This window comes from Corvus cornix, chromosome Z (assembly GCF_000738735.6).
Source record: "Corvus cornix cornix isolate S_Up_H32 chromosome Z, ASM73873v5, whole genome shotgun sequence".
Taxonomy (NCBI): Eukaryota; Metazoa; Chordata; class Aves; order Passeriformes; family Corvidae; genus Corvus; species Corvus cornix.
This window is the reverse complement of record NC_046357.1, coordinates 21,002,925-21,020,774: the sequence shown is the minus strand read 5'-3', so window position 1 is coordinate 21,020,774 and position 17,850 is coordinate 21,002,925. Positions and strand designations below refer to the sequence as shown.

At 42.1% G+C, this 17,850-nt stretch overlaps 1 protein-coding gene across 3 annotated transcripts in view; it reads right to left on the bottom strand.

Annotated features, from left to right (window-relative positions):
• Nucleotides 1-17,850, bottom strand: part of SETBP1 (SET binding protein 1) — a 270,177-nt gene that overhangs the window by 56,358 nt on the left and 195,969 nt on the right. The window contains exon 6 of one of the 3 annotated variants that reach the window (XM_039566806.1): nucleotides 6,753-7,406. The exons of the other annotated variants lie outside the window; for them this stretch is intronic. Within the exon in view, the coding sequence (XP_039422740.1) occupies nucleotides 7,378-7,406 (29 nt within the window). The 3' untranslated portion in view covers nucleotides 6,753-7,377. Of the gene's footprint in view, nucleotides 1-6,752; nucleotides 7,407-17,850 lie in introns of those variants that run through there. 3 annotated transcript variants of the gene reach the window in all.

Sequence of the window (17,850 nt, the reverse complement as noted above, 5' to 3'; positions counted from 1 at the left end):
AAAACTCTTCTTTCCTCCAGGTGGGAATACCTGAGGAGTCAACACACTGGAAGTCCAAACGCAGTGTGGGTTTCCCTAGACAAGTGAAAGTCAACATAAAAATCGATGGGATTAAAAGGCTTGGGTGGTGGCTGAAGAAGATCAAACTCCAACAGAGCATTCAACATCAGCTGATGTTTTAGTAACAATGGAAGTTCCCGTCCACTTCTCTGCCAGCTGAGCTTATGAAGTATTTCTGCTGGGTACCTCCAGTGGTGCTGCTGTAAAGATGGATGGTGCTCAGTGCAGGAGGTGAAGAAAGAGGCAAGGTAGGGTGGGATTTATCTCATATTCCAGCCACCTAAAAGTTATATATCTAATCTTAACCAGTCATCTAGTCTGCTCCATCAGGACAGGAAACTGTCATGTTGATTCAAATCTTTGGTTGTATCTCCAAGAGGATCTTCACTGCAAACCAACTCATTTCAGGATGAAAATCCATTACATTGCAATTTTCGCTGAGTTTCAAACTGGATGGGGTTTAATCTGAAATCTCTGAAATAAAGGATTGCCTCCTTAGTCTTTTCAGCCATGCAAGCACCATCTATTATATCAGTTATCAGGTTATGACATTTCAGAACCCATGCAAGATAGTTCAAACTTATGCTTTGTTGCTCTGCATGCTGCTGAAGTAATTAAAAATGGAAAATGCTCTGAAGCCTTTTGCTGGTAATGGTACTTTAAACATAAAAGCTCTCCTTCATCTTTGTTGAAACTATTTGGATTTGCACTGGTATAAATTACTTGTTCAGCACCAGTGTAGTTCTTGATTTAATATAACGCTGGAGAGAGAACAATGTATTTAAGAGGATTTTTTTCCTTAGAATTTATTTTCTTTCAGTCAGATCTCTAGGTAATTCTGTTTACTTTTCAATTCCCAGCATTGGTGAGAAACCTGTAATGTTTTGATCTTTCAAATATTCTTCACAAAATGCTCCAAGGTCTTTATCTGACAGATAAATCTGTTCTTCTATTTTATTATTTGTTCAGGCATAGTTATTCCAAACTAAGTATTTAAACATTGTGTTCCTCACCACAAGTTTAAGCTGAAAGAGAAAGGAAAAATGCAATTTCTCCTTACTGGGGTGAGCTGTCTCAATAAAAATCTAAACTAGAAAATGAATTAAAAATATATGTTCCATTAAATGTAACTTTGCTGGCTGTTTTCAAGTATTCTGACATTTTTCCAACATCATTCCATTTTAAATAACAGATCATTAAAACAAAGTCATGAGAATGTTATCAACTGATTTCTAAAGAACAGTGATTTAGGAGATCTGGCTCCTATTGCTAGATATAATCCAAGTTTGGGAAAGAGACTTGGCATCTCTGAATCTTGCCAAAGTTTCATAGCAGGATGTTGAAGAACTCCAGCCTGGACCAGAGCCTGCTTCCCAGCATCAGCAGCTCTCAGTCACTGGAAATGCTGAAGGACTACCCATGACAGATGGAAGTACAGGGCACCCATAAGTCACCACCAATACTGCAGAACACCAATAATGCAGGGATGCTCAGATTTTAAGGATAGGGATCACATTTCACTGAGTATGTTTCCATCAAGCCAAGAGATTTGTGTGTGAATATACACCAGCAGGCAATCCTGATCTGCAATCTTTCAGCAATGAAGCATCTACACTGTGGTAATCACAGTCATACCTTCATTATTGCCCTGGTTTTCTTTTGTCCATATTGCCCATATTCAGGTGTCTGAGTCTGGACCTGAACCCCAGTCCTTCTCCTCATATTTGCATCCCATCACAGAATCAAAGAATCACAGAATCAAAGAATCACAGAATGATGGAATGGTTTGGATTGGAAAGGACCTTAAATACCACCTAGATCCAACCCATTCCGTGAGCAGAGACAACTTCCACTATCCCAGGTTGCTCCAAGTCCTATCCAGCCTGGCCTTGGGCACTTTCAGGGATCCAGGGACGGCCACAGCTTCCCTGGAAAACCTGTGCCAGGGCCTCACCACTGTCACTGTAAAGAATTTCTTCCTGATATCCAATCTAACCCTGACTTCTGTCAATTTTAAGTCATTCCACCTTCTCCTGTCTCTCCAGACTCCTGTAAGTAGTCTCTCTCTCCATCTTTCTTGCAGGCTCCCTTCAGGTACTGGAAGGCCACAATCAGGTCACCCCAAAGCTGCTTCTTTGAAGGCTGAACAAACCGAATTCTCTCAGCTTTCAGCAGGGAAACATCCCTCATTCTCCATGCAAATGGTGGCTGTCTGTGATTAATCTGTCACACTGTTTTCCATCAGCCTTCCACATAATTCTCAAATTAAACACTTCTGCACTATCTCCCATGGCATTTTTTACACTCCAATGAGCTTTCCTCTAATCACCCATGGAGTTTTCTCACTGCTTGCCTTCCAATACTCCATTTCTGTAGAGGTACCTACAAACCTTTTCAGTCCCGCCAATGCCCTTCCTGTCAAACTCACCAATACAGTCCCATTGCCTCTGCACCAACTTTTGCCCTTTATCCTTTGCTTTATAATTAGATTACAGAGGGGTTTGATTCCTGTCCTGACCCGCTCTTGTTATTTTGGACTAATGGTGATGATACAAACCCCAGTGTCTATGTACAAATGTTTATGCTCACAAGTCATCCCTGATTGCAATACTTCCACGAGAGCTAGAGGCCAGGTCAGCCCAGCCTTCCCATTGCAGACACTGCTAGAGTGGGATGCCAAGTGCCTGGAACACTTAGAGAACTGAATTTGCAAGATGTGACCTGTGCTTAGTCCTAAATGCAGAACAAGCATTTGGGGTTGTAGCCCAGCCACTGGTACAGAAACTCTAGGAGCAACATTCTGAGATTTTCTTTGCAAAGATCCACAATGCCTTTGAGTGATGACAGGAGTACAGCCCTTGCAAGACAGAGTACATCACTGGAGAGTTTCAATCTCTCTTCCTGTCCCATCTTCCTTTTGAAATAAGGAACTGCGAGTGTATTCGTAGAAGGAAAGGGCTAATTTGGTTAAGGGCATAAGATTGATAAACTCCGCCCCTTATGAAAATATCCTGTGATTTTTAATAGCCATTAAATCCCCAAAGGATCTAATTTCTTAGGATTTAACTCACAGGACTTGTTCTGCCTGTAGTAAATGACCAAGCACTCAATAGATATGCATTAGCTTGGTAATGACCCTTCTGGCATTTGAAATTATGGCTAGACTGATCTGTGGCATATGGCTTAAGCTGTTAAGCCATTGCCTGTTGTCTCTGTTTTTCATTTGACTTGGTAGCTTCCTGAGGTCCTGAATTCATCCTTGAGGATAATGCAAGCTCTTCCTGGCACTGAGTGAGCTGTCACAACTTACCTACGTGATATTTAAGAGGGGTAAAGAAGGATTACTCTAAATGCCTGACTTAACCCAACTAAAGTTTGACCCATCACACTATATTTCCATGTCCTTTTTGCATATGGGGTTTAGTTATTTACACTTTCCTGACTATTTTCTTTGAAAAGTTTCAGATATTGAAAAAGAGCCAACCTTTAGCCCAAGGTTAACATAAACAGCAAACAAGGATAGTCCTAGTACCTGTCTAGAAGCACCCTACTGACTGGTTTTGCACTCGTTTTGATAGTAATTTAAAAAATGAACTTAAGGAAGTGTTGGCATGAGAAAGGAAAAAATTCAGCCTTTTTACAAAAATAAACTGTTCTGTGCTGGTTTAAAATATTTATTTTATATTGGCTGCACAAAACTGGGGTGAAGAACAGGAAAAGCCCATCTGGCCTCTGCTAAAATGTTTGATAGCCTATACTTGTTGTCAGAGGGAAGGAAGTAAAGTGAAATTCTCTTTACAGCTCTAACATTCAAGTTTTTCCTCCTAGTTAGTGACAGGATGCTCCAGAGAACTAATTGCATTTGAGTCACAGGGCTCCAGCCTGCTGCCTGCACTGCCTTCCTGTACAGCATCATATCAGACTTCATGGGCTGGAGGAGGAGCACCTGGGACCTTTCTTTCATTAACAGAGATGTTGCTAGACTTCTCAGATGCTGAGCAGGACAGCAGCAGTATGTGCTGTCAGTCAGGAGTTGGGGTCTCCTATGCATCCTCCAAAATCCCCGGACTCCAGCACATTGCTCCTCTCCACGTCACCCTGCAAGGCAGCTACTGGGGTGGGTCAGTGCCTCCAAATCACTCATTTTCTGCTCATCACAGCAGTGATCATTTCAGCAGAGATCCATCATTAATCACATCTGGGGCCAAATAAATCCTGGTGAGGATGGGAAATATTCCCAGGGTCACTCCTGTAAATGATGCACTGCTGTCTCTGGTACCCCTTTTCTCTCCTGGGAAAGGCACAGCCTGGCTGTCTCTCCCCTGTGCTGCAAAGCCTCCCTCTGGCAGAGCAGCTCTAATCAGCGCTGGTCAGCAGATCATGGCAGCCACTTTCGTTCACTTTATGAGTTACACAGCCAGCACATTCATGCAGATGTTGTTTGCGGAATACTGGAGACGATGCCAGCCAGACACTTGGCACCAAGACCCAATCTGGGAGATGTGGAGCTTTCGAGGTTCATTCCTTATATTCATGATTTTCATATTTAATAAGAAAATTGACGCGACACATCAGGGAGGTTGGTCAGTCAGCTGGTATGGAAACTATTAGTTCAGAAAAATGAATAGTCTGGCAGTTATATGTCTGCAACACCCACACACTCCCTGGAAGAAACTTAGAAATAGGGTTAGTCATCTGAATTTATCCCATGGTCCCTGGGTATCATAGCAGTGGTTGAAAGTGGCTGAAAGTTTTTGCACTGCTTGCTTGATCTGGGTCCTCTGTGGTAAACAGTGAGAGTGTTTAAGGCAGAGTTGTCCCAGGTCTGCCTCTGTCTTAAAATCCAGCAGGCAGAGATCAGAAAATGTTCAGAAACACTTGTGTGCCACAGGATGTTTCCCTGGTTACAGACCCTCTGGACATCAGTTTCCAAATGACGGCCTCAAGGGGGGTCTGTGAGGTGACTGGTTTTAGAAAGTCATTTAGGTACAGTGGGTCCTGGAAATCTTTACAAATACTATTTTCCACAGCCACTGTCAGTCACTTTCTAGTAGCAACACCAAGAAGAGCCTTTAAAATTTAAAGTAAGAAAAGACTCACTAACAGAGGCTCTTTTCTCTTGGATTGCTACTTCCACACAAGTCCCAGTTTCAGACAATGAAGAACTTTCAAGTTCATAGTTCATTTTCCTGTATGGTTCTTTTTTTCACTGCCTACACTACACCTCTTGGGCTATATCTGCATCAGTGAATAAAATGACACACTGCCCCTGAAAAAAAATGGAATGGCTTGTTTTACTAAGATCAAAGTTCCTACCTGAAACATGATCACCTCATCTGTGTCTTGCTGACTGAAAACTATCCCTGGCTCTCCATGCCCACTGAGTCACGCTCAGCTGTTGTTTGGGGAGAGTTGCCAGCCACAAACCAAAACACACCTGAGAGCAGGCTAACATCAGCTCACAGGAATCATCCTCTGTCCCCTTTCCTACCACCACCACAGATGGGTAGATGCCTTTGGGTCTGCAGCTCATTTCATCAGTTCAACACCATTAAGACCAGTGGGTATTGAAGAGATATGCACTCATGTTTATGAAAATAAAATTTTCCCCCAACTCTTAGGATGTGATGAGTCACCCTCTCAAAGTTGCTTCCTCCCTGCAGGAGGAGCTCAGATGACAAGTTTCCACAGGTTGCCTAGCTTTTGGGTGGCTAGAATTAAGTGAAAATCCCATGCTAAAGGATAAAGGACTTCCTCCATTTTTAAATCTGAATGATATTAAAACCAACCTCTACTTTGCAGGGAATGAAGAAGTTCTACTTAGAACATATGCAGTTCAGTTCTTTCCTGTGAAGTTGCCATATGGTAGGGGAGTGATGGGAAGAAGAAAAATATTGACAGTGATGATATATCTTATTACAGAGCATACGGACCAAATTTTCCTCTCAGTTACACTAGTGAAAATCTGGAGTGAACAGCCTTGTCTTGATAGGAAAATCAGATCAGTCAGTGGATATACAAAGCCAATTATGAGAATGAAACAAAAGCAAACTTGGGAAACATTATGGTATAGTAAAGAAGACATGTGGTAGGATGCCAGAAGACAGGAAGTCGATGAGCCCAGCACGCTTACTCTTCCTTTGAAAAAATCATCCCATCTACAGTAACCACAAGCGGTCAGGATGTTGTTTTATGCCTGAGCTTGGCACTCTGAATGAAAGCTGCCCAAAAACATCTGTTCTAGGTTCCAAACATTTATATAGCCCTTTGTTAGAGTACCAAAGATGGCATCACATCAGTGGAAAGGAAGCATTGCAGAAGAAAGCTGCTCAAGGATGCTATAGGGAAATGTCCAAGATTAACACAAAACATGCAGTGTTTTACACACCAATAACTATCACTTATTTCTTGCTGAACATCCAGCTGATTAAATCGTCAAACTGTGTTTGACAGACAAAACCAGAAATTGCTCCAAGGAGAGAGACCATGGTGCACTCCTATTCCATACTATTTAGAATTTAGTACTCCATTCAAAATTATTTAGAAATATATCATGGGCAACTTAACAGCAAAAGATGCACTAATAGGCCTGTTTCTCTACTACATTACAAAGACATGAAGGCAAATACATAGCTGAGAATACTTCTGGAAATGTAATATATTTACTAAGTAATATTTGAGCTATTAGAAGCTTAGTTTTGCCACCAGCTAGCAAAGATCTGTTTTATTTTCAGGATCTTTTCCAGACTGTGTAAGATAATCAGAAAGGTACAGACTTTTTTGGACATATATGGCAGGACGATAGCAGTTATATAAACTAGAAGAGGTAAACAGTGCATGAAACTCAGCCAGACAAAATAAATTAAAAACTGAAGTAGAATTACCACCTGTAATTTAGCACACAAAAGAGTTAAACTGCAATTTAATAAATAAACTATGCATTATTTTTTTTTGGAGGTCTCTGAAAACTGAATTCTTGCAAACAAGTTCAAAGACAACTATAGCCAACTGAATGTCCACAGTTTCTTTGGAGCCAGCACGGAACATTTGGCCAGAAAAAAACAGTGCCAACTACCCAGTGCAAAGCCTATACTTTAATTTGCAAAAGTTAAAGCTGTGATTTATACCTCTGAAATGAAGAAGTTAAAAAAAAGGATCTAACAGTACGTCCTGTGTAGGTTTATTATTTTGCCAACAGTTTGTGGGTTGGATGATGAGGTACGTTCCTGAAGATTAGACATCACCATTTTTTTTAAACAAACAAAACAGCAGGCAAGATCAAAATTCCCCTAAAGCAGAGGCAGTCCTTGCAAAAGTTCAAGGCTGTTGTGGATCTCCCTGGGCTCCTATTTAAAAAAAAAAAAAAAAAAAATTCATCAACGAATAGCATTAATCAGCTTTGGCTCACAGGGGGCATTTTTGCTTTCAGTTGCGGACAATTAGAGGCACAGTGTCAACTGGTCATTAATTAGGTTGTGTAAAGCTCTGTGGATACGCATTGCTTCTTTTGACATCAAAAAATTCTCATGAAGAATGGAGCTGTAACATGTATACATCTCCTGTTTTTTTCTCCTTTTAAACCAAACAATTTCCTAGTTCAGGGGAAAAGGTGAAGGATAAATGGACACTGGAAGTAAGGAGTGCAGTTCCACAGATGATTGAGAATCATGTGGAGTAGGTGGTGAGCTGTTAATTCATGTGTCCAAACCTGGTAGTATCATTTGCAGTATGTCTAAGGGAAGGGTGTCTTGATCTACATAAATAAATAAAATAAATATTGACCGATGAAATTTAAAATGAAGATGTATGACAATATTACCATCACAAGCTTGTCCAACAGGATTTCTTCTGGATTCCTAAACTATCAAAATCAGCTTTGTGCTGGTCTTTAGTAGGTGATCTACACATATCTTCATGATAGAGTCTCAAGATATCATTCAAATTTTGGCCAGATGTTATGGTTAAAATGGGATATTGTTTCTCAGAGAGAAATCTTTTTCACTGTCATGACTTCCCCCAGCCACCAAAGGCCTGTCTAAGACTGTAAATTAAAAGTCTCAATAAATATATTATCATTGTGCAACAAAATAGCTCTGCCAAAAAGAAAAAAAAGGAAGCACATGAAAACCCAAGGGATGTCATTCTTCAGCCTGAAAAATATCACTTATTGCTGAGAAAAAAGGCACTCATAAGTTGCACATTGTTAGATGGCTCTTATGGGTTTCTTGGCAGACAGTCTGGAAAATCTATTTCTTCAGTATAAATATATATATAAAATCTTAGTTAGAGCAACCTAAATTAGGGAAGCAAAAAAAAAAAAGAGTAATTCCAGATATCTGTCCTTGTGCTAGGCATAGTCTTCCAATCCCTAAAATGTGTGTAGGATTTAAGAACACCACTACACCTCTGTCAGTCTCCTCCTGAGATGTGGCTGCCCATTAACGAATAAATTTATTTTGTTTGTAAACTTCATCTCCTTTGGCAACATCCAGTGCTGAAGGCATTCTGATAATATAAAAGTACTTTTCTCAAGGTTTAACTTAGTATAAAGGAAGATGCATCCTTATTAAAATCTCGTTCCTGCTCATGGTTTTTCTCTGCTGAGCCTCATACTTCATGAATCATTGCTATTACTCTAAAATTGGTTTCCATGAGGGCTCTCTTCTTTAATGTTTTTGTTCGTAATAGAATGGTCACATTTCAACTTTTGCTTCCTGGGGAAGGATTTTGCAGAAGTATTATGAAGACAGAAAATACCCCATGAGTTTCCAAAGTGTAGGTAGCAAGAATATTTATTATTATGCTGGGAGAGAAACAAAAGGGATATAAAAAATGATTCACAAGGACAAAAAATAATCTGTTATTCAGGGGAAGGAGGAAAAGATGCTTTCCATGGACACATTGTGCCATTTTTTAATTTCTACACGTCTTCCATATTCTTTGGGTGGGATACCTGATGAGGTAAATGCAGTACAGTAATTATTAGGTTTCATCTGAAAGATGGTAATTAAATAAAACAGAGAAGTGTAGCACACTGAGTTGACATTTGCTTATAGAAATACATGTAGCTGACCAGTCTTTATGGCAACCGGATTTTTCTTGTGTGCATTTCACAAACTTCATATTATGCCCTCTTTTTTTTTTTTCTTCTTCTTTTTTTTTTCCTTATTCAATTTTGTATTGTTTTCTAGGATCTTTTAAACTGATATTATGCCCCACTGACAAATTTTCCTATAGGAGTGTGATAGTCATCAAGACAACAATATCATTTGGATGAAATAAGACTCCCAAAGGAGCCCCTTAAGAGCTGGAAAACCTATAAACTTCCTACTGAAAGGTAACCCAACTTGTGATTTTATCTTTTAAAGTAAAATATTAGAGATGCTTTATAGATTTGAAGCATTTCTCATTATGGGAAAGAAAGGATCACTGTCTTCTTGGGCTATCAGTATATATTTGTGAGGCAGCAATAATTCTTCCAGTAAATTTCATGTTCCCATTGAAATGTCTTTATTTTTTTTTTTGAGTGAGGCAAGGATTTCAGAATGATACTATGTGGACAAGATCTAAAAATAAAGTCTCTTGGAAATTGTGTTAAAATAAGTATTGCTGCTATCTTGATGTAAATAGGAGGAGAACCATATCCTAAAAATTACTTCTATTGCCTCTGGGCATAATCACCCAGGTGGAGAAATGGCACCTGCTCTTCTTTAAGTCATTTATCATTTCTGTAGGGGAAAAAAAAATCTCTGGAGAGCACATCCTTATCTGTAGAGAAGAAGTCAGTACTGCTCTATTCCTGTCTTTGGTGTGTCTGCACAGCTCTATGGTTGATGGTGCAATAAGAATTATTATAAGTAAGAATGATGACACTCATGGACAATGATGCATTTAAGTCTGTTGCAATTAGCTGTTTCTCGCTCTGACACCAAGCTTCTGGCATTAGATCTCCCTGCACCTTGGCTTATCCGCCTGTGAAATGAGGGTAAATATGCTGACCTCTCTTGTAAAACGTGTCTGAGATTTGCTGCTGAAAAGCACCAGGTACAAATTAGGCAGAATATTTAGCAGCATATGTAACAAGAGCACAAACTCCCCTGGCTTGTGAATTCTCATTGGGAGATGCGCTCTTGTGACATTCACTCCTGTCTGAACTTGACTAAAAGTGGCCATTTTACCTGAGACTCCAGTGACTGCCAGAGAATTAAAAATTTTACTTGATGTTCAGGACATCTCTTATTCCCTGAATTAGACATCTCTTATTAGACATCTCTTATTCCCTGAATTGCCCCTGGGGGGCAAATGTTAATTCTACTTTGATAATGTCATAAGGCATAAGCATGATAATCACAGAATCATAGAATGACTTTGGTTGGAAGGGACCTTAAAGACCATGGACCATGGGCAGGGACACCTTCCACTATCCCAGGTTGCTCCAAGACGCATCCAGCCTGGCCTTGGACACTTCCAGGGATGGGGCAATCACAGCTTCTCTGGGATAATAACAGAAAGGATGATGCTTTCTAGTTACAAAAAGATGTTGGAAAAATGAGTGTCCATCTGTGTGAAGAGTCAATACAAAGGGGTCCTTTACTGGGTCCAGTTCAGTGGAAAGAACACTGCCAGGACCGACGCATGAGGGCCAGGCAGCAATGCCAGGATTCCTCTTGCACGCTGTGAGGAGCATAAAAATCTGGCAAGAACATGGTATGTAGATGAAAAGATGTATCCTTGGTGCAGGAGATCTACTCCAGACATCTGAATGGCCCTTCAGCCACCTCCTCCTGAGACCATCTCTTCCTGATGACCAGAGGAGTGGCAGCATCCCTTGGGTGTTTTGTGACATCATCTGGAGTTTAGTAGCAGATGTTCCCTCTCCTGTCTTTACCCTGTAGCCTTTACCTGTGTTTCATATAGCAGTGGAGGCAAAGTGCTTAGTGAGTACGTTTATAATATTTTTTCATTTACATGTAGGAGGAATAAGACTGGGAGCCTAATGAGCTACTTTGTAATTTGATGAAACGGTGTGACCTGCCAAGGGACTTAGCCCAAGGAGTTTTGTGTGCTAATCTGATGCTAAGCACAAGGAGGGCTTCGGGAATACCAACTTCTCCTGGGTGTCTTGCCCACCATTGCAACTGCATGGCTATAATTAACATCAATCATGCTAGAGAAATGGAAGACCTAAAGCTACCTGGGGGACTACAGTGCTGAGAATGAGAACCTGTGCTAGCCAACACTGTCACTGGGGAGTAATTAGGTCCTCTGCAAATCTTGGTAGGAGTCTCATATCTCCAGCTCCGTTCTGGCACACCTTGGTTAAACACTGAGTACAAGCTGACTGAGGACTCCACTAGAGATAGTTTAATACCGAGAGTTATAAAAAAAAGGAGAGCTGCCAGCACTTTGGACAGCATTCTTGGAGTGAGAATTAATCCCTTTTCCCTGTAACATTTTAACTAGTGTAAATACATCAATACCATCCACATTTTAAGTATTCTTCTTCGTGATTCATGATGAATCAGAGGATGCAGCCGCCCTGTGCTCTGCTCAGGTACGGTGTGAAAGTGAAGTAGAAAGTGCCACCAAGTCATAATAATACACTTGGTTTGTAAACCCCTTTTCATTCCCTATGGTTCAAAGTCTTTCCAGTATTAATTAATTAAAACCTTGCAACAGCTCTATGAGTTGGGCAATGACTATTATCTCATTATATCAGCCAGTGAACGTGGAGACCCTGAAGGCCAGATTGAGACTGCCTGCTTTAGGCACTCAATTTATTCATTGCAACATCTAAAATAAAATAGGTGCTTGGCTCCAGCAGAATGATTCAGATCTCTTAGGGCAGGTGCCTGTGCAAACCATACAGGCAAGGCACTGACAGATGCCTCTGAAGTAGGACGCAAGTGATGTTCACACATTTCTCCATCAACAGAATGGAGAGCTGTGGGCCCTTCATGGGATGATTTAGTGTGGTTACATGCAGCCACTCTAGGGATAAGCACTAGAAGTATAATTCTCACAAGTGTGGCTGGGTAATTGCTTAATTCAAGGCTCAACGGTGTGCAAACCTGCTTACGTGGGAATCAAAATATAAATTCCCCTCTGAAGGGCAAGCACCCAGGTTGTGGGATAAGTGGGAGGAAGCACAAGATGTTAATTATTTGAGCACTCATCCTGAAAATAAAAACATAGAGGTCTAGGCTGTCCAGCCCAAGGGGGTCTGGCCCCAGCATTTCCCATTGCTCCATCCATTCCAGGAGACAGGTAAAGCTGGAGTGGAGGTACCAAGGTCAACCACTCCTCAACCAGCAGTGTGAGATGCAGAAACTAGAGAGATCAACCCAGTAAATGGGGAGGTGTTTTACTTGTAAAGCTCTGTTTAAGAGCTCTATCATAAATGGCATAAATTGAGTTAGGCTGTGGAACAGGCATTCCCTGGTGACCCAGACTTAGCTGCCACTTAGGAATGCCTGGGTTCTGCCACACTGCCAGACTGACATGTCTCCTGTACCCTGGTACCCAGGTCCTCCACACTCTGCAGTCATTAGCTGGCCATTAGGGAGCCATTTGGTCCATCTGAGAGGAAGGCTGAGCATGGCAAAGCTGACCTGCATGCTACAGGTTCTGCTCCAGGCACAGCCTGGACAAGCATCACACAGCTTTGACTCTTTACCTGGTGCAATATTGCAGTGCTAGCCTGAAGCCTCAAACTTCAACAGCCCTCCTGTCACTCCTCAGAGCACACAGGAAGCAGAAGGCTGCAAAAAACCCAACATTTTGGCATCTGTATTAAGAAACAAACAAACAAACAAACAAAACCCAAACACAAATCCCCAAACCTACAAACCCAGAAATACTTAGAATTTTGCAACAGGTCTACAGGGAGATGTTGTCCAGTAGAGATCAGGATCAAGTGTTGCGTGGTGTAGGTTGGTCTGCCCACTCCAGCTGCTCCCAGCTCTTAGCTGTGTGACCACAAACCAGTCTGCATCAAGCAGTTCAGAGTCATAGATTGTCTCTCTGCTTTGGACCACATAAAGAGTCTGAACATGCTCCAAATTTTTCTTGCTTTGGAGTTCTGTGCCTACTTGATATCACCTGAAACTGGTGGTTTTGGTCAAACTGTGGCTTAATGATGTGGGCCCTTTTCAACACCTCGGGAGATATTAGCCGCTTCTTACCCACCTGTGAGTCATGATGGACTGTCACAGGCTGTCAGTCACTGAACACAAATGAAACCATATGGTTATGTGTTTAAGTTACTCTTAGGTCTAAAACACACTGTCCAGATTTGTATGCAACAATCAGTTTCTCCGGGAGGTAGGTTTCTCTCTTCAGATGAAACAGACTGAGCCATTCCCTGGGACTTAGATGCATCTAGTTCATTCTCACAGGGACTTAGGTTGACTCATGAATGGTCTAAATCACATTCACTGACTTCTTCAAGCTATGCAGTGTCTCAGGAACAGAGCTGAGAAAACGACTCATGAGTCCTGAACCTAGGCTTGAGCCTGATTTATTACCATTTTTACCTGCTAGGGCTCTCTTTGATCTCAGCAAGACTCTTCACTGTTTAGCAGCAGAGAAGGGGAATTTGGGTTAATGCATGCTCTACCCACTCTTTGACATAAGAGTGGCTCCTATTAGCTCTTTAGCAGATTGTCTTTTTGTGCAAGAACTTGCACAGCTGACTTGGCTAAACTTTTAATGGGTGCGCTTCTCATGTGGGAGGAAATGTTAAGCACTGCTTATTGTTACTTAGAATCACACACCCAAATGCCATAACTCCATCCAGAGTTCCCAGGCTACACTACTGTATCACAAATAAGATCTTCCTCACCGCCTAAAGTCATGTCATGATGCAGTGTAGGAGCCAAGGAATGCTGGGTTTGCAAAACACACACATTGGTTCAGATTGCAATGAATTCATTTAAGAGGAGGTCAGGCAGCAAACCATTAATTTCAGTGCAATATATTTCCCTGCTCCTCTTATTTACCAAGATGTTGTCTCGGTAGATCAAACCAATGGAATTACAGCAGTGTACTGACAGCAGCCGATATCTGCCTAATATCTTGGGGAGGCATCCCTTTATCAACTGCTTCCAGATTTTGCCTGACACATCTCTACTGTTCAGTCTGTTCTGCTGGAAACAGGAAAGTTAAAGTTTTCCAGCATAACTGGCTGAGTCAGAAGCTCCTGTGGGCAGCCAAGCACAGGCACACATGTTGACTGCCCTGCGAGCAGTAAACTCAGCCCCACCGTGCCAAAGGAGTTGTGCTGCCCTCTCTGGGTGTGCTTCAGGAGGCCACGTGTGGGGAGTACACAACTCCACCCTCAGCTGAGGTGGGAAACTTGTTCAAGGTGGTTTTGAGGTTTTGTTAAGAAGCAAAACAGGAAATCTGCGTGAATCTGGAGTTTAACAATTTTTTTTAACTTGTTGCTCTCCAAGGCTTTTTTTTTTTTAATAGAGATTAAACAAATATTTGGATGACAAACTTTCTACAACTGACCTCATCCCAAGTTTTTACTGGTACAGATGAGACTTCAGGCAGCAAAGACACCCTGGAGTAGTCCAGGGATTTTTTTTCCTTCCTTTTTTTTAGCAAATCAAGTAACTCAAAGGCGGTGTCAACTTACTTAAGTGCTCTTTATGCCAACTAATCATAGCTGGCACAAAAAATAATGCTGACTATTGCTCCCTTTCCTGCCTACAGTGGAGGTGGGGAAGGCCAGAGACACAGAGCTGTAATGGTAAGTCTATGCCATCTGGAGAAATTCTGTATCCTCAGCTCAGCTGCTTGAGACCAGAAGAAGGACCACTGAATTCTCTCTAAAAATCAGTGAAGAGGACAACATCAGAGGGGTGAGAGGTACCAGAATAAGCCTTCCTGAGCCTACATGCTAACCCACCCAGTACCACTACCACTGCTGAGGGCATCTGGTATTCCTGTCCCTTCCTTCCTCAACCTTCCCTCTGGTAACCGTGAAAACCATAAGAGCTGGTTCAAGAGCCTGCAGTAATGTGGGCTGTCCCCAGCCCTCAGAAAGCTATGGTGAAACCACCAAGTTTCCTCGGGAGCTGAGTGTGGGAAAGTCATTACTACTGACCTCAATGTAGGGCCTATTCACAATAAAAACTTCATCAGCAGCACCACAAGCTACTGAGCTTTGTGGTACATTGCTGATTCACATTCTGTGACACTCTTTGCTGAGCAAACTCTACCCAGGTGTCTCCACAAGTCTGTTTTCAGTGCTATGTAAGGCTGAGTTTGGGTCAGATTCTCTGAGGAGATAGTGCATCTGCTTGCAAATGGCAACAAAGACAAGTGAGTTGCTGACAGGGGTAACACAAATTGACTGAGCTGTATTTTGCAGTTGGGATCAACCTGACAAGCTCCTCACAGTTTGCTCCCAGTTTATTTAAGCTGCCTCTGTGTGCTGCATAAGGCACCAGCAATGCTTTCGCTGCTGCTCCACCATCACTCTGACGTCAGCACTTTGATTTGATTTTCTGTCACTGTTCTTACAGATTAAATTTCAACCAGTGACCCACAGCTTGATAGCTCATTAGCAAATCCCTTTGAGCCATCCAGTCCTGCCCTTGCTTGACAGTTAACTCTGCACTGCACACACTCCTGAAGCCTCTTGAAATTTGCACTGTGCCTTGAGAAAGCTTGGTCAGACTCAGTGCAGCTACAAAAGCCTGTGGGGATCTATGCCCAGGTGCATGCTCTCAATGACAAATCACTGATGCTTCTTATTATGAGTCTTTATGAGTTTCTTATTATGGGTCTTTTCAAGCCGTTGAGGTTGTGTAAAGACCCCTCCATGGACAGTCAAAGCTTTCCTTTCCCACCCCTCCCCTCAGCCCTTGATCTATAGGGGAATTATTCTGACTTCCTTCTTGTTGAGACCTTAAAACAGAACATTCTTTTTCCTTTTGTCGTCCAACATCGTTATTGCAATCAGGCAGACTGAGCCCTTTTAAGTTTTCTCTTGCTGTGACACATGGATATAAAACTCCTGGAAGGCAGTGAGGATGGAGGAGCAGCCTCAGATCATGTTCTGGACCCCAACTCTCCCTTTTGCAGCTGAGTAGGACAGGATGCAGGTTGCTCTGAGTGCATTAGGACCCCTCTCACTGACAGATGCCTTAAGCTCAGATTTTCCTATGCCCAGCTTTGAGTCACACTGATCAAGGGGTTTACAGTGAAGCTGCAGCCATTGCTTTGTTTAACCTCCTCCATTCATCTGAACAGACCTCTTGTCTTGCACCTATATCATCAGTGCCAAGAAACAGTATTGTGTATAGTCCAGAGCTAAAAAACACACTTTTCCCTCTGACTCGTCTTAAGCTGACACTTACACAAGTACCCAGGCTGGCACCATCAAAGTCTTAACAGACCCACTTCCCCTGAGATAAGAAAATCTTATAAATATTGAACCAAGGCTGTTTCCAGTACCTGGCAGGTGCCAAGTGTCCTGCTCTAGTGTGCCACTGAAGAAGCAGATGGAACTTTCCAGCCCCACACTCTCCTTCTCCCTCAGTAGATACTTCACTCCTGAAGTCAACCTCACTAATTTCAATGGGGAGACGCTTGATTTATGCTGGGCCGAGATGAGAATCTGGCCGCGATTCTTTATTGCCTTTTAAAGCCAAGAGCCCAGCAGAGGCCAATTGTGCCTGACGTGAAGCAGCTGCACACCCAACGTGGAATCTGCACAACTTCATAAACTAGCAGTGGTCTGAATAAAAACTTCAAACAAGACATTCTGGCATTGGCCAGAGAGAGTGAAGATAAATAGCTGGGAGATGCCAAGTTGTGAAGGAAGAACTGCTTGACTGTTGGACAGAGAGCAAAGCAAGAAGCAGAAATTAGGCAGGGTGCTGGGAGGCTTGTAACACTCCCAAAAAGCAAAAGGGTCACAGCATTTAATTTGATTAATTCATCGCTGGTCTAAAAGACTTTGTACTGAGCCTCAGGCAGTGCAATAAACATACAATCATTAAGAGAGGAAATAAAAGTTGGGTTGGGTGATAAATGGTCCTGCTTCCTCTCCCAGTCCAGCTTCCCCCCTGCTTCTTCTCTTCTTGGTCAGTGCAGACATTGGAAGCAACACAGTAAATCAAGAGGTAGCATTAAAACAACAACAACAATGACAAAAGTCACTGTATTTCAATTGCCTTAGTCAAAACACTTTCAAGGAAAGCTTTGCTTCACTTTCCCCATCAGCAGCGTGTCCCTTTAGGATACACCACAGGCAGAAAGGAGCAATAGTCTTGCTGGCTTGGTCTCCTCTCCACAGGACTGATAGAAAATTTAGTGGAAAACAAGAAGGATATTTATTCTAAATGAGCCAGATAATGTTTTTGGAAGTAGTTTCAGTAGTTTTGGTTTGTTTTGGTTTGTTTGGTTTGTTTGGTTTCCTAAACATTCAGGGGCCTAAACAGCTGTTTTGATGAATGCAACTGTATTTACAAATAATGGGTTTTTTTTAAAGCTCTGATGGTAACTTTTATGGGCCAGATAGCACAAACACTCGCCCTGTAACTGTACAGTGCCTGTCCCTCACCACAGGACACAATGGGAGGGAACAACCCCTACTAACACTGGGGCTTGGAAAACTTTTGCAGTTGCTGGAAGCTATGTAGGAGCCTGGGGTGTCTGAGAAAGCCACAGCAGAGGCAGAGGTGGGGAATGGGAGGGTGGCTAATACTCTGTACATCCTTAGTCAGTGAAGTTATTACCTGGCTCTTCTCTCATCCACTTCAAACACTGTCGTGG